Here is a 26,704-nt window from a genome sequence, read left to right as displayed (position 1 = left end):
CCCACAGTCCAAAGTACCGTTCACCTCCCCAAAGTTCATACAGCACATATATTTCCCCAAAGTCCCCAAAGTTACGTACGTGACATGCACATAGCGGCACGCACGTACGGCCTAGCGATCAAATGTTTGGAAGCTGCAGCTGCATGCGTACTCACGGTACCGTGTCTGCGTATCCAACTCAAAGTCCTCCTGGTAAGAGTCTCTGTTGTCCCAGTTCTCCACAGGCCAATGGTAAAGCTTGACTGTCATCTTTCGGGAATGTAAACAACGACACACCGGCTGTGTTTGTGTTGCTGCAGCCGGCCGCAATACACCACTTCCCACCTACAGCTTTCTTCTTTGCTGTCTCCATTGTTCATTGAACAAATTGCAAAATATTCACCAACACAGATGTCCAGAATACTGTGGAATTTTGCGATGAAAACAGATGACTTAATAGCTGGCCAACATGCTGTCCCAAAATGTCCTCCACAATCCGTGACGTCACGCGCTGACGTCATCATACCGAGACGTTTTCAGCAGGATATTTCGCGCAAAATTTAAAATTGCATTTTAGTAAGCTAACTCGGCCGTATTGGCATGTTTTGCAATGTTAAGATTTCATCATTGATATATAAACTATCAGACTGCGTGGTCGGTAGTAGTGGGTTTCAGTAGGCCTTTAAGTTATCTTCAATAAAATTATGTAAGCTGAGAACCTAGACAAAGACAAATACGTGCGTGACGTACCTGGCCACACCCGGGACAGTCGTTGCCGTTCTCACAGGTTCTCCGGCGCGACTGGATGCCACCGCCGCAAGGCACGTTGCAGCGTTCCCATGCCGACCAAGCCGACCAGTAGACATGTGGAGGGCAGGGCAGGTGTTCATTGCAGTACCTGTCAAAGAGATGAAATGGCAGCGTGATGAAATCTTAACGAGACTAGACATCATGATCTGGTAACGATCTGAAGAAAACAAAAGCACAACATGAAAAAGTGTCAGTGATTGTAATTCTATAGACGTACTAAAGCAACACAACGCGCAGTCTGATGTCTGCACTATAACCTCACCCAGCTGCTTTCATTGCTTAGAGAAATAACATACATCACGTTAACAACTAAGCTATCTTTTATGAATGTTACAGCACAAGAGAACTGGAGTTAGTCGTATTTCTTTTCATTTACTTGATTTGAGATTCACAAATGAGGTGCATTTTAAAGGAGACCTATTATGCAAAACCAACTTTTCTTACCTATTGGTACCAGTTTGTGTTTTTGGGATGTGCTTTAGTCCCCAAAATTTGAAATCTAACCATGCAGACATGGCAGAGATATTTATTTAACAATCTTGCCTTCTTTCATACTTCCTCCAAACGAGTTGTTTGGAATTCGCCCAACTTGTGACATTGTAAAGTTTTACCTGAAGAGTCCGACATTGTAATAAGTTAATTATTTTTCTTGATCCTCTTGTTGTGGGGTAGACTGGCTCGTACATGCACATGCATCCTCCACCGTTTCTATTCTTAATACAAAGTAGCGTATAGTTCAAACTTATGTGTCCGTAGACTTGATAATTAGTATTAGTGATATTGTTATTATAAGCGCGAACGTGGACCAACTGTTTATAGCAGCGGATCACAAGCTTTCGTGCCAATGTTGACATGATCCACTGATCAGCTGCTTCCTTTATTCTAGCTCATAAATCATGCCTCTCACCTAGAAAGTAGAAAGACGAGGATGTATTCTGACAAATTGGTAAATTTTGACAGCCAATTTAGACCCGGAAATGGCGAGAACAACATAAAAAGACGCTTGGTTCCATCCCCCTTTTCTTCGCGAGGATTTAGAGTCATTCTTCACCTAAATGGGAATATATGAACATCGTCGTAGTCGGGATCATCATGACAGCCGACCTTGTACGGTGAGTGATCATGTATTTTCTTTGTGTGTATGGATGTTCGCAGTCCATTTTCTCTCTTTGTAGCGTGTAGCTTTGCTGTAAGCTACTTAGCTACATGGGTCTAAAAGTACACTGCAAAAACTGAAATCTAAGTAAGATTGAATATCTCAAATAAGGGTGATATTTGCTTATTGTGTCTGATAAGATACTTTTTCTCACTAAGCAGATTTTATGTTGGAGTGTTTTACTTGTTTTAAGTGTTTTGGTCCTAAATGATCTCAGTAAGATATTACAGCTTGTTGCTGAGATTTTATGACCTATATTGAGTAAAACATGTTTGAAACTAGAATATCAACTGTTGCAAAGCTGTGTCATCAACACTCACAAGTATAAAACTGCTTTTTCAAAGTAATAATTTCTTACTTCAAGCATGAAATAAAAAATCATGACTTTGACACAATTGTGTCTCATAATTAAAACAGATGACAGCCAAATGGACTTTGCTGTTTTATTTTCAATGAAACAATAGAACATACGTACTCATATAGTAGTACAGTTGGCACAGTACAGCAAACTGACAGTTAATATGTAAACATTTGACATGTGACATTTCAAACAATTTTGAACAGAAATAGTTCATGCACATTCAGATAAATTCTTCAAAATTACAATAAAAAACATTTGGTCGGGGGCCGGGCTGTAAATAAATATACATATATATATATATATATATATATATATATATATATATATATATATATATATATATATATATATATATATATATATATATATATATATATGTATATATATATATTCCTTGAGCACTGATTGACTGGAAGAGCATGCACTGGGCGCGATGATGTAATTTTATCAATGGGAAAATGCAAGAAATGTAATGCTGAGTGCATATCATTATGTCAATATAATGGCACTAGCATTTACTTAATTTAAGAATATTGTTCAACATATTGAGGAAAAAGGTCTCATATTTGTTTTTTCTATCAAGAAAAGTGCACTTGTTATTAGTGAGAACGTACTTATTTTAAGGTATTTTTGGATTCATTGAGGTTAGCTGATTTTACTTGTTTTGGAAAGTCTTGACAAGACAAATTTTCTTGTTCTATTGGCAGATAATTTTGCTTAGTTCAAGTAAAATGCCCCTAACTTTTGTATTTTTTTTTTCTTGTTTTTGAACACTGACTTTTTGCAGTGTAGCTCTGCTACAGGAATAGCTACTCATTAAAAAAGTAGCTAAACTACCGTCAAGCTACTGGAAAATGTAATTAAGATACGTAGATTAGCTACATGGAGCTTGTTACTGCCTATCACTGTTTGGACGGTATACCGGTACTGTTCAACTATCGCGGTACCAATTAATTCAAAACAGTACTATACTGCCTTTGAAAAAAAACTGTATTTTTTTTCTCATCTGCATTCTGCCTAGCTGCAGTGATGTTGCTGAGCCAAGGATCATGTTGAGTGTGTCAGCACGCGCACACTCACAGAGCGCACAAGCAGAAACAGTGAGAAGAGGAAAACTGGCAAATAAAAGGCAATTCTACTGGTTCATGAAGAGGGTGCGTGAAGCGCAATAAACTTTAAACATGGAAGCGCTACGCTGCAAGAAGTGCTTTAAAACTTGTCTGCAACAAGAAAAGCCCAATGTGTCTAACGCCTTTTATTTTTCATTTTAATCTTCTAAAATTGTTCTTTGATTGCAATAAGAACCCTGTTTAATGTATTTGAAGATTTTTTTTATTAAAATGAAGCTAAAAATGAAAGTTTTGAAAAGTATGGAAATACACTTTGGTACCGGTATCGGTACCAGAATATTGGTATCGGGACAACCCGAGCCTGGCCAATTAGGTACATAACAGGAACCTATTTAAGTACTGAGTGATTTATGGTTGGATAGCAACTGAATTCATCCAGTTATTTTTTGTGAGGAACATGCAAAAATCGTTCAGTTGTATATCTTCTTTCCCAATCCATTTGATAAGTAAAACCCTACACATTCATTTATTTGTTGCGACTGGCCGCAAATGAATTTGGACAACTACAAATAGATTTGGCACCACATTAAACACACTTAGTCTGCCACTAGCAATGGGTACCGACCGATCCATTCAAAACCCAACTTTATTTTTCAAAACAAAACCAAATAATCTAAGGGGCTTATCTAGATATGTTCCAAATTGGTTAAACCATACTTGCCAACCTTGAGACCTCCGAATTGGGGAGATGGGGGTGGGGGGGTAAGGGGTTGAGGGGGGCGGGGTTTGGTGGTAGCGGTGGGTGTATATTGTAGCGTCCCGGAAGAGTTAGTGCTACAAGGGGTTCTGGGTATTTGTTCTGTTCTGTTTATGTTGTGTTACGGTGCGGATGTTCTCCCGAAATGTGTTTGTCATTCTTGTTTGGTGTGAGTTCACAGTGTGGCGCATATTTGTAACAGTGTTAAAGTTGTTTATACGGCCACCCTCAGTGTGACCTGTATGGCTGTTGACCAAGTATGCTTGGCATTCACTTATGCATGTGGAATAGCCGTATATATTATGTGACTGGGCCGGCACGCTGTTGGTTTGGAGGAAAAGCGGACGTGACGACAGGTTGTAGAGGACGCTAAAGGCAGTGCCTTTAAGGCACGTTCCCAATATTGTTGTCCGGGTGGAAGTCGGGAGAAATTCGGGAGAATGGTTGCCCCGGGAGATTTTCGGGAGGGGCACTGAAATTCGGGAGTCTCCCGGGAAAATCGGGAGGGTTGGCAAGTATGGGTTAAACCCCTGTTTTTAGAGCATAGTAACATACCGAGTGTGTGTGTAGTGTATGTGGCAGCTAAGTTAGGTTTAGGGTGGGATGGGGGGGCCCCTTTAGGAGTCTTGTGTATGGGGGCACAGAATTAGGTCACACCCCCTTTGTTTATATATTCATTTACTAGTCACATTTAAATTTTGATAATTGATTAGTAACTTACAAAATTAAACCGTGGGAATATTATAGACAAAAATAAGGTCACAAAATCAAAAAGCCAAGAGCCGGCAATACTGGCCGCTAAACTTAAAATAGCGGTGGAAGCTTCAAACCACGAGGCAGGAATGTCTGACAAAACATGTAAATGCCCCCGCGCATGGCTTTCATGTGGCTAGGGAGCCACATTACATACATTCTACATCTAAACAAAAAAACATAAGCACAAATTCACACAGACATTTTGCACACGTAAAATAACTGCATCACTTTACAAGACAGGATAACAGCACTTAATGTCATCATTTTACAATAAGATTACCAGCGTTATTGGAGCCTTACGGCTTATTTTATTACTTTTCCACGTGCCATAAAACTGCTTTAATTACTGCTTGGTTACGTTTTGGCGCAGCTGCTTTTTGAGACAAGGGTTTTTTAAGTGCTGTATTACTTTTCCAGGCTGATGCAAGATATTTACCAATTGTACTCTTTTTTTGTTATGTTTACTAATCTGCACACTTGTATTAGGATTGTATGGCGGGACTCCAGGAGGTAGAACCGAGTGGATTATAATCTTGAGCGCTCTTTAGGAGATTGGAGATTACAAACGCATGCACACATCTATATACATGCATTGATGTAGCCCCCAAACACCACTTTTGCATCAATAAGCGGATTTCCAACTTGAAATTGCACTTTAATCCAAAAACAAGAGGCATCCTGTTTCTCTTGACAACGCAGCTAATTACTGACTAATGCAGTGCGGGCCGAGAGAAAGAACCAACAAAAGGTTCATCAGTGTGAGCATGAACCTGCCACATTTAAAGCCGCGCATGGCCGCTTCATCTTTAAACTTATGTAAAGCCTGCTGGCGTCTCAAAAGTTTTTTTTTTAAATGCATGTGTTATTCATACAGTGTCCATCGGCACTGAGGCGCAACACACCATGTCGTAATGAGGCTTATTGCATACATAAAAGCCTTTCAAATCTACCCTTTTTTTCTTAGTGCACTACTCGTACACCTCGATATATGCACGTTTTTTTTAAATAGTGCAGCTGTGGTAGGAGTGAAATGTGGAAAGGAGAACAAAAAACATTGATTCTTAGAGAGGAAGAGAGAGAGGCGAACCTCTTGCCTTGTCTTGGTGGTTTATCATGAGTAACTGGGCTGTGTCAGTCACAGTGTATATTTTACCCAAGGCCACTGGTGGAGCAGAACACTTTTCAAGGACCTCTCCACCAGAAGGGGAAGTACAGAGAAGAGAGAAGTTGGCTGAAATACACATTCTATTATGTATTCTATTTAATTGTCTAATTAAAGACCAGGATGCTCTATGTCATAATTAGGTGTAAACATTGCGGTAAAGTGGAACTGCATTTAAAATAAAACGTTTTTTGCCCATCATCCACAATCCTTGTGTGAGACAAGAACACACACAGCTTTCTCTTTTCTGTGCATTCTAACTGTTAGGAAGAGGCGGCTAACAATGCAGGTAATGGGGATACGATCTATTCCTCCTATAAAGTACTCTAAATCCAAAAACCTGCAAAACGGTTATACATAAAGGCTGTAAGTATGTATGTAATGTAGGCATATTCATATTTACAGTATTTTGGTCGATTTAAGCATTACTGTAATTTCTTTCGTGGGCGCATAGATTTCACAGACCAAATAGCAACAAACTCTACACTTTCTGTGTTTGCTACCACTAATGGTAGACTTTGTGAAAGCCTAAGAGCGTTATCCTGTAGCACTATTGCTAAACGTTTCATATAAAAAATAAAACAGTGACTGCATTTTCAGAGTTTGTCTCTGATTGATTGATGCACACAGATAATATAATTATAATGAAGATACCCTGTCAGACCCTCCTTGCGTGGCGCTCCAGACTATAATTGGTCTTACACAAATAATAAACGAACCCATGCATCGCAACTGTAATATGATAGACCTCGTCCTTATCCAGGGTGTCAACACCTCCAAAGTTATGGTACTCCCGTACACCAAAGTAATGTCCGAGCATTACATTATAAAATTTGAAGTTCTGACTCATTGTCAACAAACTACTAATAACCACTACTTTAGCAGTTGTCACAACTACGACTCTTGCTGGCCTACTGCCTTCGGTAATGGCACCATTCCCAAATTATTTGGGCTCTATAAATAACCTCACTAACAACTTTAACGATGCCCTGCGCAACGCCATTGATAGTATAGCACCGCTAAAGCTAAAAAAGGCCCCTAAAAGGCGTACCCCCTGGTTCACAGAAGAAACTAGAGCTCTTAAACGATCCTGTAAAAGCTGGAACATAAATGGCGCGCGACTAAACTTGAGATTTTCCATCAAGCATAATAAACGCATGCTTACCTTAGCTAAAACTAATTACTACTCCAATCTCATCCGCCTCAATAAAAACGATCCTAAATATTTGTTCAGTACAGTAGCATCGCTAACCCAACAAGGGACTCCCCCCAGTAGCTCCACCCACTCGGCTGATGACTTTATGAATTTATTTGATAAGAAAATTTAAGTCATTAAAAAGGAGATTAAAGATGATGCGCCCCAGCTCCAACTAGGTTCCATTAACGCGGATACAAATGTATGTACGACGGATATCGCCCTCCAAAATAATCTCTCTTTTAAAATGAATAACATTAGAGGAACTCCTGCGACTTGTAAATGGGACAAAACAAACAACATGTTTACTTGACCCACTTCCTAGGAAACTTATCAAGGAGCTGTTTGTAATATTAGGTCCAGCAGTGCTAAATATTATAAACGTATCACTTTACTCGGGTACTGTTCCCCTAACATTCAAATAAGCGGTTATCCACCCTCTGCTCAAAAGACCTAACCTCGATCCTGACCTCATGGTAAACCTTCCCTTTATCTCAAAAATCCTCAAAAAAATTGTTGCACAGCAGCTAAATGAACACTTAGCATCTAACAATCTCTGTGAGACCTTTCAGTCCGGTTTCAGGGCAAAACACTCTACTTAGACTTAGACTTAGACACTTAGACTTCCTTTTTATTGTCATTCGAATTTGAACTTTACAGTACAGATAAGAACAAAATTTCGTTACATAAGCTGAGACAGCCCTCGCAAAAACGACTGATGATCTATTGCTAATGATGGATTCTGATGCGTCATCCATGTTGCTGCTTTTTGATCTTAGCGCTGCTTTCGATACCGTCGATCATAACACTTTATTAGAACGTAGCAAAAAACGTGTTGGTATGTCAGACTTAGCCTTGTCTTGATTTAACTCTTATCTTACTGACAGGATGCAGTGCGTCTCCCATAACAATGTGACCTCGGACTATGTTAAGGTAACGTGCGGAGTTCCACAGGGTTCGGTTCTTGGCCCTGCACTCTTCAGCATCTACATGCTGCCGCTAGGTGACATCATACACAAATACAGTGTTAGCTTTCACTGTTATGCTGATGACACCCAACTCTACATGCCCCTAAAGATGACCAACACGCCAGATTGTAGTCACCAAATGAAATTAAACAACGGATGTCTAGCAACAATTTGACAACAAAACAATTACCCAAAGCGACTCTGTAAAGAATCTGGGTATTATCTTCGACCCAACTCTTTCATTTGAGTCACACATTAAGAATGTTACTAAAATAGCCTTCTTTCATCTCCGTAATATCGCTAAAATTCTTTCCCATTTTGTCCACCACTGATGCTGAGATCATTATTCATGCATTCTTTACGTCTCATCTCGATTACTATAACGTATTATTTTCGGGTCTCCCTATGTCTACCATTAAAAGATTACAGTTGGTACAAAATGCGGCTGCTAGACTTTTGACAAGAACAAGAATGTTTGATCATATTACGACCATTACTGGCTCATCTGCACTGGCTGCCCAACCGGGGTAACAAATGCTACCTCAGTAAAGGCATTTAAGTAACATCTTAAAACTAATCGGTATACTCTAGCCTTTAAATAGACCCCTCTTTAGACCAGTTGATCTGCTATCGCTCTTTTCTGCTCTGCCCCTCTCCTGTGTGGATAGGTTATCAGGTGACCAAGGATCATCCTCCACGGATGATGCGCTAGCTGTTCAAAGTCAAGATCCAGGATGGACCACTCCTCTTTGCAGCAGTTGGTGACGTCTCTGCGCTGCTGACTTGTCTCCATTCAAGCTGATTCCCTGCTGGTCTCACAATGGACTGGACTTGCACATGAAGGGGTGACCGCTCCTTATGCATCAGTCGGTGACATCTCTGTGCCCCTACGTGTCTACATTCAAGAGGACCCCGTGCTGGGGGGGAGAGACTGCAGATTCCCATATCTGCAGTCCATTCCAAGGTTTCTCGTTGTTCCCATTGAGTTAAAAAATGTCTTGCCCTGATGTGGGATCTGAGACAGTGGCTTGTGCAGCCCTTTGAGACATTTGGGATTAAGGGCTATATAAGTAAACTTTGATTGATCGACTTACAATGTCCACTCTTACTGGGACTGAATTCCGACTGATGGGATGGTTGTATCTTTCAGCGATATTGAGCACTATTGATCTCCTTGATCTGCTAAATTCAGAATAATCCTCACTCCTCGGATACAAAATACTTCCAAGCCATTTTGCGATGGTCTTATACTGCGTTCCATTTGTTGTATCAAATTGGTTGCGTGTGGATTTTCCAACTTCGTGCCACAACCTTCTACTGTACTATGCAGGTGAGATATATGATTTATAATCGAGCATTACATTTTTTTAACTCAAATGCAATACTGCAGTAGCAGCAGAAACAGCTCAATCAATTCATCGTCTTTATTTTAGGGCAGATCACAACCAACGTTATTAGCAGCTCAAGCTAGCCAGTGGTCAGAGGCGCAGTGTGAGCAAGGTAATGTGTGACGACGCCCGAAAAGTAGTTCCTCTGTGTTATCACTTAGAAAAGTTTGGTTAATATGCAGGTCACAGCATATAAAAGCAGCGTTGTTGGTGGTTTTTGTAGGGCTTTATAGGCGTAATAAATTAACACCAAATATCCACATTTTTAACCGTCTCTTACTAGCAGATTTTCACTATTTTATATACACATAAATGGGAAAGACGTGTGTTCTTGTCTCACATAGGAATTGTGAATGATGGGAAACATTCCCATTTAAGAAAACATATCAAATAAAATGTTTAAAATAAGGAGAACATAAGATTACAGTTAGTAATCTTAAAAGTAATACATTGATAAATATAAATAGACAAGATAAGTTCATATAGTGTGTACTGGTACATTAGATACATATAACCAAATCATGGTCATTGAGACTAAATATACAGGTCTACAATATTGAGTAATTGTACACTAATAATCAATTTCTGGATATAAATGATGTAATAAATTATTGGTGATAGCAATTGAATGTCATGTATTGCTTAATAGTGTCGATTATATGGCATGATTATCTCACAGATCTCAGGCTCTCTTTGTTTATACATTACAGTAAAAATGTCTGATTTAAAAGAGTGAATTAGTAAGAAATAAATTAGGGGTGTCCCAGTTCATGCATTAATGCGAGGTTGACTCTCGGGCAACCGGTAGGACATGTTTTTATTGGTTTGTTTCTCTGATTCAGTCATTGTCTTTTCCTTCACACTAACTTTATCAGTTCCAGTGGTTGGAGGGCAGGATTGTGTCGATCTCTGGTTGTGGGTGTGGCCAAATAGTACTTCAACCGGCGGCGTCACAAAAAGACTTAGTTTGTATTTTAAAATTCTTACAAGTTATTTAAGGTAGTCATAAGTTGAGGTACAACTGTATATGGCTACATTAGTGACTGGGGTTTTCAGATTCAACTCAGTGATCAACCACAACTCTTGTCAACCATTCAGCTCGCCATCTTCCTTTGGCGCTCGCAAAGCAATTAAAGAGAGAAGAGGAGCGTAATTGGATCTGGAACAGTCACTTATATTGCAAGTGTTTGTGGGCTTTATGCTCTCTGAACCTGTCTAACTTGATAATATGATAAAAAAATAAATAATTTTGTCTCCTACATGTCTTTTTATATTCAGGTTTATATAGTATTTATCTTCATTTCTCTCCTCACACATTTAGCAGCTACTTTAGTTTAATGTCTCGCTTTCTGACAAAGATCTACGGTGAGGTCGTCTAATTCATATTCTATCAAGATTAATAACGGTATGGTAATAAGACACAATAAGTCTCAAAAGCCGTGCCACTCACTCCATTTATGCATTTTGACTGAAAATTTGTCACACACCATAACCTTTTGTGTTAGGTAAACACAGTCTGATAAACCATAAAAAGTTTACCACAAGATGATTCCGTTAAGATCAAATAGTTTATTAAGACCCCGAAAAACTATTGGATCATAATCACGTCCGGCCCAGGCTAAATCGGGGCCCTAAGCACTTTACCAACAATCTTTACACTTTATTATGTATGTGAATGTTTTTAACTAAAACCAAATCATAGGAAACAACTTGTTTTTTTGTGTGCAAAATAACAATTTTACAATCACTAGAACATAAATTATCTTTCCTAACTCAACTTCAAACAGGATTCAAACCCAGTACCACCGCCTCTCAAGACAAGCACTAACGCTGTGCGACATAGGAGCCACAGTATGTGGGGAAATTTGCCATTGTATTCTTACCAGTGATGGAGCAGGAAGCGGCTAGGAATACGTCTGAGGCAAAATATCATATGAAGCACTAAAAATTGAGCTAGATAGGTTGAAGCTTAGCGGTTTCGCAACAAACACATTGTAATACCTCTCCTCTCGGTTCTGGCCCACACACACACGTCCTCCATGGCGGGGCGTCGGGTTGCTGCAGGAGCGCTGGCGCACCTGGAAACCAATGCCGCAACTGGTGCTGCATGGGGACCAGGAAGTCCAGGGAGTCCATGCTCCGTTTCTATGGAGACGCACATAGAAGATGCTGCATGAACAACAGATCAGCTTTGTCTATCTAGTCTCCTTTTCTAACATATGCAAATATATCATCTCCTGCAGAGAGATAATTGCCAATTTTATACCTTAACACGTTTACCATCTTCTCATGCTTTTATTTAAATCAGGGGTCCCCAAACTTTTTGACACGGGGGGCTGCAATGGGTTAAAAAATGGGCCGGGTTGTGTGTGTGTGTGTGTATATATATATATATATATATATATATATATATATATATATATATATATATATATATATAAATAGAAGTACCCATGATTGTCACACACAAAAATGGGCCGGGTTGTGTGTGTGTGTGTGTGTATATATATATATATATATATATATATATATATATATATATATATATAAATAGAAGTACCCATGATTGTCACACACAAAATTATTCTCTGCATTTGACCCATCACCCTTGATCACCCCCTGGGAGGTGAGGGGAGCAGTGAGCAGCAGCGGTGGCCACACCCAGGAATCATTTTTGGTGATTTAACCCCCAATTTCAACCCTTGATGCTGAGTGTCAAGCAGGGAGGCAATGGGTTTCATATATATATATATATATATATATATATATATATATATATATACACAGTATATGTATATATATATATATATATATATATATATATATATATACATATATATATATATATACATATACATATACATATACATATATATATATATATATATATATATATATACATATATATATATATATATATATATATATATATATACATATACATATACATATACATATATATATATATATATATATATACATATATATATATACATATACATATATATATATATATATACATATACATATACATATATATATATATATATATATATATATATATATATATACTAGGGATGTCCCGATCCAGGTTTTTGCACTTCCGATCCGATACCGATATTGTTTTTGCACTTCCGATCCGATACCGATACTGACCGATACCGATACTGACCGATACTGGCCTATCCGAGCATGTATTAAAGTTAAAAGTTATTTAGCCTACTTAGTTGTCAGAATCATGTTGAAAAGGGTTTTAGTACTCTTGATAACAACTAGCCAGCTGAATTAGGGGAGTTTGAATAATACACAATGGTTGGTAACAAGAAACTGACCTGTTTATTCAAGGATAAACACAAAATAGACAAAATTATACATGACAAACAGAAATGGCATCATTGAACTAGGGCTGGGCGATATGGCCTTTTTTTAATATTGCGATATTTTAAGGCCATATTGCGATACACGATATATATCCCAATATTTTGCCTTAGCCTTGAATGAACACTTGATGCATATAATCACAGCAGTATGATGATTCTATGTGTCTACATTAAAACATTCTTCTTCATACTGCATTAATATATGCTACTTTTAAACTTTCATGCAGAGAGGGAAATCACAACAAAAAAAAATCACTATTTTTTTCATACGGTGTTGATGTGGAAATGTTTGCCTCAGCATTTTGATGGTGTGGGCGTGTGGCACCGAATGGAGATAAGCGTCTCGACAGACGTCATAATATTTGAACAATGATGACGAAAACTGTTTTCTGTCGTGTCCGTGTGTTGAAAATTGTTATGCGCTTATTTTTTTATTTGATTTTGTGCGTGGTAGTGATGGGTTGATGAGGCGTCATGAAGCGTTTTGACACATTGCACAACTGTGTTGATACTGTGTCACTAAATATTGACATCTGCTGGACATTAAAAATCCCTACAGGCAACCTATGGACCGACTCAACTGACACTGATTTTATGCCCTAGTACAGGGGTCACCAACCTTTTTGAAACCAAAAACTACTTCTTGGGTACTGATTAATGCGAAGGGCTACCAGTTTGATACACACTTAAATAAATAAATATATTGTCATTTGTAAGTTACACGTAAGTGCGATTTAAACAAGAATAGCTAAATAAATAAATGTATATATATAAAAAAATGGGTATTTCTGTCTGTCATTCCGTCGTACATTTTTTTTTCCTTTTACGGAAGATTTTTTGTAGAGAATAAATGATGAAAAAAACACTTAATTGAACGGTTTAAAAGAGGAGAAAACACGAAAAAAATTAAAATACAATTTTGAAACATAGTTTATCTTCAATTTCGACTCTTTAAAATTCAAAATTCAACCGACAAAAAGAGGAGAGAAACTAGCTAATTTGAATCTTTTTGAAAAAATTAAAAAAATAATTTATGGAACATCATTAGTAATTTTTCCTGATTAAGATCAATTTTAGAATTTTGATGACATGTTTTAAATTGGTTAAAATCCAATCTGCACTTTGTTAGAATATTTAACAAATTGGACTAAGCTATATTTCTAACAAAGACAAATCAGTATTTCTTCTAGATTTTCCAGAACAAAATTTTTAAAAGAAATTCAAAATACTTTGAAATAAGATTTAAATTTGATTCTACAGATTTTCTAGATTTGCCAGAATAATTTTTTTGAATTTTAATCATAATAAGTTTCACAAATATTCTTCGTCGAAAAAACAGAAGCTAAAATATTTATTATTCTTTACAATAAAAAAAAAAAAAATTACTTGAACATTGATTTAAATTGTCAGGAAAGAAGAGTAATACATTTAAAAGGTAAAAATGTATATTTGTTTAAAAATCCTAAAATCATTTTTAAGGTTGTATTTTTTCTCTAAAATTGTATTTCTAAAAGTAATAAGAAGCAAAGTAAAAAAAATAAATGAATTTATTTAAACAAGTGAAGACCCATCCATCCATCCATTTTCTACCGCTTATTCCAAGTGAAGACCAAGTCTTTAAAATATTTTCTTGGATTTTCAAAATCTATTTTAGAATTAAAAATGTCGAGCAAAGCGAGACCAGCTTGCTAGTAAATAAATAAAATTTAAAAAATAGAGGCAGCTCACTGGTAAGTGCTGCTCTTTGAGCTATTTTTAGAACAGGCCAGCGGGCGACTGATCTGGTCCTTACGGGCTACCTGGTGACCGCGGGCACCGCGTTGGTGACCCTTGCCCTAGTATATACAATAATATAAACCAAGTCATTGTATTTCATTTAGGATTATTTCATATCTTCATTTAAATAAAAATATATTTTTATCTTTTTTAGATACAGTCAATAAATCATATGAACATGTATCATAACATGGAAATCTAAGAGAACGTGTTGTGGATGATTGTGGACTGGGAATTTTTTTTATTTTATTTTTTTACACATTTTTATAAAAAAAAAAAAAAAAAAAGTTTTTCCGACGTATTGGTTTTAGACGATTTCTCTTCTTAGTTATTATTTCTCCGGCTGTAGAAAAGACCCGCTCACAGGGCACAGAGGAGGCGTCAGTGCGACACAGTTCGCGTATCGGTCACGTGACCAAAACAGCTCATGATCGGTCACGTGACTTTCTAAACGCGGTACGCGCACCGACACAGAGTTTTGCTCTATGAGCTCGACGCATGCGCCGATGCATCGGTGTTGCCGGACCCATCACTAGTGCGTGGCATAGATTTGCCGTGCGCAGAGGACGCTTGAGCAGGCGCGCACCTTAGCGGCTGCGCTAGCATCACAGCTAACGTTAGCCATGCCGCTACCTCGCTCTCTGCTGGGAGAGGGCGTATACGTATGTGACGTATGACGTGACAGTATGTGACGTGTGACGTGTGTAAGAAGGTGCGCTTGCTGTCTGTGAGAGGGAGACACAGGAAAGAGTGAGAAGAGCCTGTCGTGTAATGCCAGCAGCTAAAAGCAACTGCGTGAGAATTGTGGATGTGTTGAAGGTGTGCTGGAAAATGCGGAACGGAAATTAGGGAGCAGCAGAAAAGTGGAATGTATTATTTAAATAGGTGCGTTGGAAAACACGGACCGGAGTTTTTTTTAAAACTGGATCTGGATCGGCATTTTTCCATGCCTTGCCGATACGCATTTTTTTGCAAATATCGGCGGCCGATCCGATCCAAATATCGGATCGGGACATCCCTAATATATACACACATACATACACACACACACACACACACGTTAGGGCAGGAAAAAACACAGAGGCTATTTCATCCCTACAAGCCTGTTTCTCTGAAAAACAGGGAAACCTGCGAAACAGGCTTGTAAGGATGAAATAGCCTCTGTGTTTTTTCCTGACCTAACGTATATGCCGCTCTACCCCAATATTGAGCACTCTATAACGGGTAAACTACAGAAACCTCGACTATATATATATACATACATATATACATAAATACATACATACATACATACATACATACATACGCGATTATGTCACGTTATCGATGGGAAAATGCATTTTTAGACAATATGATTTGTCTGAGCGGCTGGGAGACACAGAGTAACAAGTGGTGGAAAATGGATTAAAAAGGACAGATTTGAAAAAAAAAATAATTACAAAAAAATATATAATTTTTTGTTTGTTGACCCCTGATTTATATAAAGTATACAACAATTAAGCAAGTTGTAGAGAAACACACACGAGTCTTAAAAAAGGCTCTAACTTAGTGGTATTGTCAATGTGTTAAAGAAGTTAAAGGTGAAAAAGAAACACTATTTAATGAGCAGGCTGACAAAAAAAGGCACTGAATACGTGTAAGGGTTCACGTGATACTAAGTGACAAATTGGTATGCAGATTCACAGATGGCAGTAAACGCATCACAGATGGCACTTACCTGGAACAATTTGCCACTTCAACGCCGATCCCGTGACACTTCTGGCCGCCACACTGAGGGGCGGGGCTATCGCAGGCCCGCGTCCGACACAAGCAGGACCCTGCGCTGGCGCCGTCGCTATGGCTGCAGGTGGACCACCCTGACCAGGCCCCGAAACCTCCATCAACTGTCACATTACGGACCTGTTGGCGAAGAAAAACGAGGAAATACAATTGTTAAAGAGAAGCTGCCAGCCTTGGGAACGTGGGAAATACGGCCTGAGGATAGCGAGGCTGCAACTCAAAATCAGTTTTTCCTAAAGAAAGATGCCAAAAATAAGTACAAATCTACTATGACACATCTGGAATTGGTCATGTGTTGGCAGGAAAATAAACAGTAACCTAAAGGGACGCCTGTGGAAATATGGGAAACATGATGATGATATTGCAACGAATGGACATACCTAGAAGCACAGAAATGGGAAAAATGGAAGCGGTCACAATAATAAAGGCAAACCTACAGTAAATAAAAATAGAAGGTTCTCATATTAGCGGAGCAATGAATTACAGTTTTCTGCTGCTGTATTTGTGGGGAATGTTCATATTTGTCAGGAACTGCTGGTGTTGAACCCCAAGATGCAGAGATGGCAGTAGCGCAGGAAAACATGACTTTAATGTCAAAAAGGGCATAGTGCAACTGGTAAGTGCACATGCAGGGAAAACAGGAAACAGGCAACAGGAAACAATCATCGAGCCCTGACTGGAGGGCGAGGCAGGCATAAATAGCAGCCTGATTGGCAACTGCAACCAGGTGTGCCAGGCTGCCAATCAGGGACAGGTGAGGGAAACGAGCGCTCAGGGAGACATGCAGGAAGTGGAACTAAAATAAGAGTGCTGACAGGAAATAAACACAAAGGAAACATAACAAGACATAAATGTGACAGATCGTCACAATGTTAGAACAAAGAAATGCATTTTTACATTTTTCTGAAGCTTTATCACTCACTTTTTCCCATGGTGGATAGAAGGAATAAAGATGCTTTTTGTGTGTGTGAGATGAACAAGACGCCTACTATCTCAAGATCTTAACATGTAGATATGCACCTTTTTCTCAACACGCGTACAAAATTAGACACATTTTCACTGAAATGTGATAGTGTTCATTATTCTATTGTAAAGTAATACTTCATGCAAAGCGTTGCCACTGTGAAGAAGTGACCATCTTGTAACAGTACTTCATAATAATAAAGCTGCATTGCTTATTAATTACCTGACATGTCATTAACATTAATAGGCTAGATGAGATATTGCTGAATCACAGATGTAACATAATAGTAGTGTAAAATATTACAAACAAGCAAAACATATTTTGATTGGCTCATTTTATTTTTCCCCGCAGTGTTATGTCAAAAGAAACCTTGTGGCAGCATAATATTTCTATTAGGCTTTATGCAGATATATCTGCTTATGCATGAATACAACTGCATGTACTTTTATTATGACCAAGCATCTGTGCATGCATACTGATCATTTTAACAACACACTCAAAACGACACTCTAAATTGGATTATTTTAAATGTTAAAGGATTTTAACAAATAGATACATGTTTATGCAAAATACCCTCATTCCCTGTGCTTGGGGGCCAAGTGCAGCAATGTACAAAGTCATGCAACAGCTTCTGTTGATTATCAAGAAGGCTCTCAGCTATGACAACAGTGTGACAGCGTGTGCATGCTAGATGTGTTTTCTTGCCACCAGCCATGTTTGCAGCCAAGGATGCAGAGCAGGGCCTCCCTCTGGTCTTGAAAATGACGTGCATTAAAACAAAATAAAAGACGGGCATGCAATATCTGAAGAAGCGGAGCACAGATACACACAGATACTTACAGGGCACTTGGTGATGCTCTGCTCCCATTGGCTCATCCTGGCGCTCTCCTCTAAGGTGGTGCACTTCTTCAGAAGCAGATCCCAACCACAGTAAGGGTCTCTAGCCCCGACACATGCTCTGGCGACAAGAAGAAGTCACAATATAAGTTACTTTCTTATAATTGGGAGCAGTAGTGGTGAGAATGCTCCCACTTTCCGAGTCTGAAATCCGACCTCGAGGGGCGTTCCAGTTGAAATTCAGAACTTGGAACTCGGAAATGTCGACTTCCCGGGACAACTTGGACGCACCAAAGGCAATGGGCAGACAATGTGTGGTTTTAAACATTCAGGACGTTAAAAGTTAAAGTTAAAGTACCAATGATTGTCACACACACACTAGGTGTGGCGAAATTATTCTCTGCATTTAACCCATCACCCTTGATCACCCCCTGGGAGGTGAGGGGAGCAGTGGGCAGCAGCGGTGGCCGCGCCCGGGAATAATTTTTGGTGATTTAACCCCCAATTCCAACCCTTGATACTGAGTGCCAAGCAGGGAGGTAATGGGTCCCATTTTTATAGTCTTTGGTATGACTCGGCCGGGGTTTGAACCCACAACCTACCGATCTCAGGGCGGACACTCTAACCACTAGGCCATAGTATTGCCACAAAACGCATTATTAGGATATTCAACATTCTACTGCCTTCTGGTAACTAAAATAGATAGTGCACTCCCCCAATTCGTCATGTTTCATGTCAGGTAAACCACCGAGGAATGGGGCCATATGAATCCTCTTCCTACAGTGACAAAGTAAAGTGGATTTTTACTCCTAATCATTGTAGCGACCTGGATGTTAAAGGTAAGAAGTTTTGAGATTTCAAGTGCACCACATGGCTAGTGACAGTGTGTGTGCGTGTCGGCAAGGCGACTACAAATGAGGACAGTTCAGTTAGTTGTTGGCTTTGTTACTAAATAGAAAGTTGATTCATCACCCCTTTGTTATGTTTGTTTGACATACAGTACTGCATAGCACTTTATTTTGTAATCAAAGTGTACAAACCTTTACTAAAATACAGACTTTTGTTAAGGCTGGAATCCATTATTCATTGTTTCGTCTGGAGAAATTTGCTTCAATATACAAACTTTTCTTTGTATTAACCAGTGTTGGGACTTTTGTAACGTGTTACTGTAACGCCGTTAGTTTTGGCGGTAACTAGTAATCTAACGCGTTTTTTTTAATATTCAGTAACTCAGTTACCGTTACTACATGGTGCGTTACTGTGTTATTTTACGTTATTTTCTATGTAGTATCGGCTAGAAACAGAAGATCTGAGTGTGTTTAATTGCAGCGCTGCGGTGGATAAGAAAAGTCGTGCTTTCTGTGGGTGGGGGTGGGGGGACTCCCATACCGTAGTTGTGGGGCGCAGGGGAGACGTTCCTCCAGGGCCTATGTACATCGGGGCTAACAACCTTCACGTTACCCGGAAGTGGGTCTTTACAGCTGAGGGTGAATGACGAGGCCGGCGGATGGTTGCAACTTTGTGACTTTATTAGACGCAGCCACCCACCACGCTCGAGCACCTGCAGCACTCACTGTCGCCGTTCCCTCACCTCTCTCGCCCACTCACTCACTGACGTCACTCACCTCACATGCTGTCATATCTTAAAGGGCCACACACACACACACACACACATACACGCTACTCTCATAACAACTAACAAGACATCATGGCGAAGCCAGAAGTCGAGTTTTTTAACATGGAGACATTCTCAATACTTTTCTTTTGTCGAGCACAAAGAAAATAACATTTTAGTTAAATGTAAGTTGTGTCTTGGATCAAAGATCCTATCTACTTAAAGTTAAAGTGCCATTATGTTGCAGCTATTTAAAATAGTTTTGTCAATTTGTTCTGGCCTGAAATAAATTGGCCCTTTGAAACATATCTTTGTCTTTGTGTGTTGTATGTAGACCACATTGCTTTCTGAGTTCAGTGATGCAAATGCATGTCAAGTTGATCAACATATTGTATTATTCTCCAGTGCAATAACAGTACTGAAATGAAGGCTAAAAGGGCATTAATGGGAACCATAAAAAAAGGGGGGAAAAAGAGGTAACTAAATAGTTACTTTTCACAGTAACGCATTACTTTTTGGTGTAAGTAACTGAGTTAGTAACTGAGTTACTTTTGAAATAAACTAGTAACTGTAACTAGTTACTGGTTTTCAGTAACTAACCCAACACTGTTATTAACCCTGTTCAAGAAGGGAACAAGTCAGTCCCTCTTTTTAGCAATAATATGAATATATTAGTGATACTTTTTGATGTATTTTTCATCTTGAAAGAATATTGGTGAGATCAGAGGTCCTTGAATTTAGATGTCCTGGCTCACTATTTGTATTCTATTGCATCCCAAGTCATTTTTCGCACAACAAACATTTTCAAGCATGCATTTTTAGACTTGGCTTTGAGCTTTCAGTCACGGTGTAACAGGATTTGTGCCTTAATACTTGTGTTTGTTGAGAATATCTCCCAACAAATCCATTGTAGCTTTAGCGTCTGCTTTATTTTAAGCCTGACGGGTCTTTTCTTACAGATATGAGTCTCATGGTGACATCAAGCAGCACTGACAGGCCCAGTGAAATATAATCCAAGTTCCATAACAATGAGGAACATGCCGACATTAAAAATGCAACCCAAGGAACGAGAAAATGCATGGTTTTGGATAGGGCTGAAGGGGTTGGAAATGAAAGATTAAGCAAAGGTACAGTGAGAAATACTGCGACCAAAAGGTGACAAAGCACCATCAGTAAATATCACAAAGCCACAGCCATGGTATGAGCCTGCAGTTTCTCCCCCATTGAAAGAGACCTGAAGGAATGCTGTTGTGATTCTTCCCGTGTGCGATGATGGATGGGATCCCGCCCTCGTGTTGAGTCCTTACACCCCGGCCTCTGTCTCAGGTTTTACACTTGACGGACTGCCAGCTTGACAACGACATTTGATACGGCCGATAACCACACACAGCTCCAGCAGCAGCGGCGTATGCGTGACAATGAGGGGGCTGCCATGGGCACCTCCAAAAAAAGACATCCGTATATATATATACTCTTAAAGTCTGAACTAAAGCCCCCTAGACAAGATAAAAAGTACCTTACGGAAGAGAGAGCTTTAAATTTGCTTTGGACACTTTCCATTGAGATTAATAGTGTTTGCTTGCGCGTGTACTCACTCTCTGCTCTTGTGGTAGCTACACCTCTTCAGGGGGATCTTGATGACCTGGTCTCGTACTCCCACGTAGAGCTCGCTTCGGCTGTGCAGGATCAGCAGGCTCCGGATGGGCTGCCTCTTCCTGGGCGGGAACAGTTCGATCTCTTCCAAAAGGCAGCTCCCTGTGGACTGATTGAGTGGGGAGAGCACTTTTCTGATGGTGCCGTAATCTAGGAGCGAGAGGATGGAAGGGAGCTTTTAAGAAAGGCATTCATGCTGCGCAGTGATTCATTCATACAGTAGACAACTGCTGTGTGAATAACATTCAGGACCTAAAGGTTTGCGTGTACTAAAACATGTGCAAACTTGATAGTACCCGCAAAGCTGATATACTAAATTTGTGCAAAGTGCATTGCGTCTGTTAAGAACCGGTTCTTGTTCGGAACCGGTTCCCAGTGTATCAATTTTTTGTATCATTATCAGTGTATCATTTTTTCAAACGATTCCCTTAACGATTCTGGCGGGAGGGATGACGTCATTACACAACGTGCGTACTGACGTCAGACTACAACATGGCGCCCGTGGCGGCAGAAACGCTCCAGTCTTTATCACAGCGAAGGAGAAATATAACCTTGGAGGAAAATCTAATTTAAAACATCTGTATGCTCGTACAACACTTACAACTTTTAGTGTATCAGTATGTGGAATTAAATTATGGAACGGATTAACCAAAGACATCAAACAAACAAAGCACCAATTCAGTTTAAGAGACTGTTTAAACTACAAGTGTTCACAAAGTACACAGAACAAGAATTATGATGAACATCTTGAACCCTTTCCCCCCCCCCCCCTTTTTTTTATTGAGACAAAGATTATTTATGTAGTTAATATGTGTATGCTTTTACTATGATATATTATTTATTTATTATTTATTTGTTCACTGTTCTGTTACAGAGAACAAGGAAATTGGATCAAATTGCTATGGTATGAAAAAGGTTAGGATTAAATAAGCTCTGCTTCTTCCTACTCCTTTTCGGACGTGCTGTACTGAAACAACTGGAATTGTGTGATGCATTACGTTGTATCGTATGCATGTTCCAAATAAACTGAAACTGAACTGAACTGAACTGAACTGAACTGAACAGCGCGACTAGTAATAATTGCAAGGCAGCTATTTCATCAAGAGCAGTGGTCCCCAACATTTTTGTAACTGCGGACCGGTCAACGCTTGAAAATTTGTCCCACTGAGTCATTTTTGTCATAAAAAAATACAATCATGTGTGCTTACGGACTGTATCCCTGCAGACTGTATTGATCTATATTGATATATAATGTAGGAACCAGAATATTAATAACAGAAAGAAACAACCCTTTTGTGTGAATGAGTGTAAATGAGTGTAAATGGGGGAGGGAGGTTTTTTGGGTTGGTGCACTAATTGTAAGTGTATCTTGTGTTTTTTATGTTGATTTAATAAAAAAATAATTTTATTTTTTTTATTTATGTTTTTATTTCTTGTGCGCTCCGTGGACCGATTGGGGACCACTGATCAAGAGGACATGCGAGTAATATGCCGAAACATTTGAACATATGGAATGCAGTAACTATAAATCAATGTCGCGTTTTTTGAACCGTACCGACCCCATATCAGGCGGAAGCAGTCATCTGGCGTAATTACAACAGGTACTAACAAAACACAAGTCTATAAAGTTAGCGCAATTATTTGTAAAAAAAAAAAGACTGACTTCTAATTTAGTTGAGTTTCACAAGAGACATATTCTGACTGGCTCTGAGGCGGGAAGTACTCCAGTTCACATCTGCTGCTCGACGAATGTCACAGAGCAGCGACCAAGTTTGTGGTCAAAAGTTTGCAACCATTTTCCACAGTAAACGCTCCTTTTTTCAATTGGTGAATGTTCAATTGTAGTCAGAGAAAAGTTGCATGTTTTCCTCCAACAAGATTATCATCATTATATTATACAGGTGAAACTCAAAAAAATACACATGTAGATTTATTAATGTCAACAATTCAACTTCAAATGTGAAACTAACATGTGATATTAATTCATTACATGCAAAGTAAAATAAATTAAGACTTTATTTAAAAGAAGGCTTGACATATCTCAATTTGCATGTATTGGGTTAATATCACATGTTATTGTTGTGTAATTTCCACAGGATTTATTTTGTTAAATTCTACAGGAGAATATTTATTTCTTATTTATTTATTTTGTCAGTACGTGGACTGTGAGGGTTTTGTTTTCCCGAGATGCAAGTAAAGCTGGATCGGACATGGCGTGAGGGTAAGGACATTTTTATTTTAACACTATCAAAAGGAATAAACAAAAAGCGCGCACAAGGGCGGAAGTACAAACTTGGCTAATGAAAACAAATCAAAAACTATGAACATGAAACTAAAATCACTAACTGTGGCATTAATAACAAAAACTTACTTGACAGAGCAGGGATCTATGGCATGGAACACGTGATCAATGGCGTAACAGGGGTAGTATGGATAATGTCACCAGGACGATCAACAGAAAAAGACAGGCTTAAATAACAGTGACATGATTAGTGACAGGTGCGTGAGTGCAAAACGTGAGACAGGTGCGTGACATGAGGACAGGTGAAAACTAATGGGTTGTCATGGAAACAAAACAAACACGAGTGCACAAAGGGTCCAAAAACCAAACTGAACATAACCAAAACAAAACATGATCACACAGACATGACATATTTTCAAAAAAGCACCTTTTTTTTTGCTATACTAGTGTTGTCCTGATACCAATATTTCGATACTTTTCGGTACTTTTCTAAATAAAGGGCACCACAAAAATTTCATAATTGTCTTTATTTTAACAAAAAAAATCTTACGGTACATTAAACATATGTTTCTTATTGCAATGGAAGAAAAATTTAGTCCTTAAAAATTATATAGTGAACATACTAGACAACTTGTCTTTTAGTAGTAAGTAGGCAAACAAAGGCTCCTAATTAGTCTACCGACATATGTCATAACATAACGTGTCATTTTCCATTCTATTATTTTGTCAACATTATTAAAGACAAGTGGTAGAAAATGGATTATTAACCTACTGTATCATTTACTGTTAATACCTGCTTACTTTCTCTTTTCACATGTTCGAGCTACACTTCTGTTAAAATGCAATAAACACTTATTGTTCTGTTGTTTGGATGCTTTACATTAGTTTTGGATGATACCACATATTTGAGTATCAATCTGATACCAAGTAGTTACAGTATCATACATTGGTCATATTCAAAGTCCTCATGTGTCCAGGGACATATTTCCTAAGTTTATAAACATAATATACATTTTTAAAAAACGAAAGATTTTGTGAGGCTAAAAAATATCGATGTAATTTGAATAAGTAGTATCGACCATACGCTCCTGTACTTGGTATCATTACAATGGATGAGAGGTGTAGATCCACCAATAGCGTTTGTTTACATTTTGATGCCGGTGAGCTACAGTGTGTAGTGAAGCATGTTTAGCTATTCCTCGTCCTGCAGGGATGATATTTGTAAGAAACATACTTTATTTGTCGCCATGGAGGCGAGGATTAGTCATTTAGAAGTAGCTAAAACACTGCATATGTTGGATGGGATGGACTTTAGCCGCTAGCTAGCTAGCCATGTCTTAAAGCACCTCTTCCTGAGGGCGTTTCAGTCTTATAACGTCACCTTTATCTTTAGTTTTAAAGCCAAAATGCGTCCGTTCTCCCTTTTCTGTCCACACACATTGTCTGTTTGTAAGTACTCCGTGATTGTGGGCTGCCGAACATGCTCGTCTGCTCGTAAACCAGCAATGTCATGATGTGACGACGACAGGCAGGTGGTGGACCGGTACTTTTCAGAGGCTGTATAGTACCGAATATGATTCATTAGTATCGTGGTACAATACTAATACCGGTACAATACTAATACCGGTATACCGTACAACCCTACTACGTACGTATGTGCCTGCTAAGACCTCACTGTTGGCTGTGTAAGGTCATGTTACCTCTCAACTAAAAAAAAAATGATGCTAATCCACCATTTGGTTTTCTTTTTTTGAAAATAAGAATTGATAAGAGAATCGATAAAGAACCAAAATGCTAAGTAGAATCGAAAGTGGACTCGGAACCGGAAGAATCGTATCAATCCCCATTACTTTAAGTGAGCACAATAAGGCGTGCAATACATTTTGTGTCTCTGTCTTCATTAATATGCAGAATATATGCCCACAATACTGGGAGAAGATGCGCAATGTGATTTATTAACACTCATTACCGTTTTAGGAGCACTATTTAGCATTTTATTCGGCACATCTGAAAAGTAAGTGCAAAAGGACACACAATCGGTGCACACTCTTAAACTGTCTAAATTCCAGCATCAACTCAAGATTGTAAACATTTAAATATACTATTGTGAGGCCTCTAAAACTTACTGAATACAGTGGTACCTCAACTTAAGAGCCTTTTAAGACAAGAGCTATCTCTCGGCTAATTGGTAAGCTTTAAGTTGCAAGCTACAATTAGAATTACAGGCATCCCCGCCATTATTTGGCACAGTTAATGCCACAGTGAATCTCGGAGGTTCCGCCTTACTCGCTAGCATTAGTTTATAGCAAAAAATGGACATGTTTTTCCAAGCAGGCGAAGAAGAAAGTGAGTGTGAAAGACGTAGGAGAAATGGATGATGTTCATTGAATTAAATAAACACATAATCAAAATCATGACAGCGTGTAGTTGCTTTGATGAAGCAGTTTGAGCTTCCAGTCCAGTCTGCAGACATTTATCCATGAAAATATGGAGATGCTGCAGATGGTGTGTTTGGGGGAGATGCAGTTGTAGAGGATACCATGGGATTCCACTCTCTAAGTTAAATACTGTACATTATCATTACATGACTTCATAAATCTATTGTAGCTGTTTATATTACTCAACGTATTGTTTTTATACATTTCTTAGCTGTTATGTTGAGAGCGCATTGTTGCGACTGTCGTGTCCAACGTTCCCTCTAAGGTGCGCGCCTGTGCAATTGCGCACTGCTCAATCGTCCTCTGCGCACGGCAAATCTATGCCACGCACAAAATCAAATAAGCGCATAACAATTTTCGACACACGGACACGACAGAGAAAACAGTTTTCGTCATCATTGTTCAAATATTGTAACGT

The 26,704-nt window shown here is 38.8% G+C and overlaps 1 protein-coding gene across 4 annotated transcripts in view; it reads right to left on the bottom strand.

Moving 5' to 3' along the window:
* sema5a (sema domain, seven thrombospondin repeats (type 1 and type 1-like), transmembrane domain (TM) and short cytoplasmic domain, (semaphorin) 5A) overlaps positions 1–26,704 on the bottom strand; it is a 393,767-nt gene that overhangs the window by 100,658 nt on the left and 266,405 nt on the right. For all 4 annotated transcript variants that reach the window (XR_012050550.1, XR_012050549.1, XM_061965607.2 and 1 more), the window contains exons 11-15: positions 21,549–21,756; positions 18,342–18,459; positions 16,476–16,657; positions 11,604–11,747; positions 730–877 (exon numbers count right to left, since the gene is read on the bottom strand). Coding sequence is in view for 2 of the 4 variants with exons in the window: in XM_061965607.2 (XP_061821591.1) it covers positions 730–877; positions 11,604–11,747; positions 16,476–16,657; positions 18,342–18,459; positions 21,549–21,756 (800 nt within the window). In the remaining 2 variants the exon portion in view is untranslated. The remainder of the gene's footprint in view (positions 1–729; positions 878–11,603; positions 11,748–16,475; positions 16,658–18,341; positions 18,460–21,548; positions 21,757–26,704) is intronic.

This window comes from Nerophis lumbriciformis, linkage group LG07 (assembly GCF_033978685.3).
Source record: "Nerophis lumbriciformis linkage group LG07, RoL_Nlum_v2.1, whole genome shotgun sequence".
Taxonomy (NCBI): domain Eukaryota; kingdom Metazoa; phylum Chordata; class Actinopteri; order Syngnathiformes; family Syngnathidae; genus Nerophis; species Nerophis lumbriciformis.
This window is presented reverse-complemented; position numbering and strand designations above follow the sequence as displayed.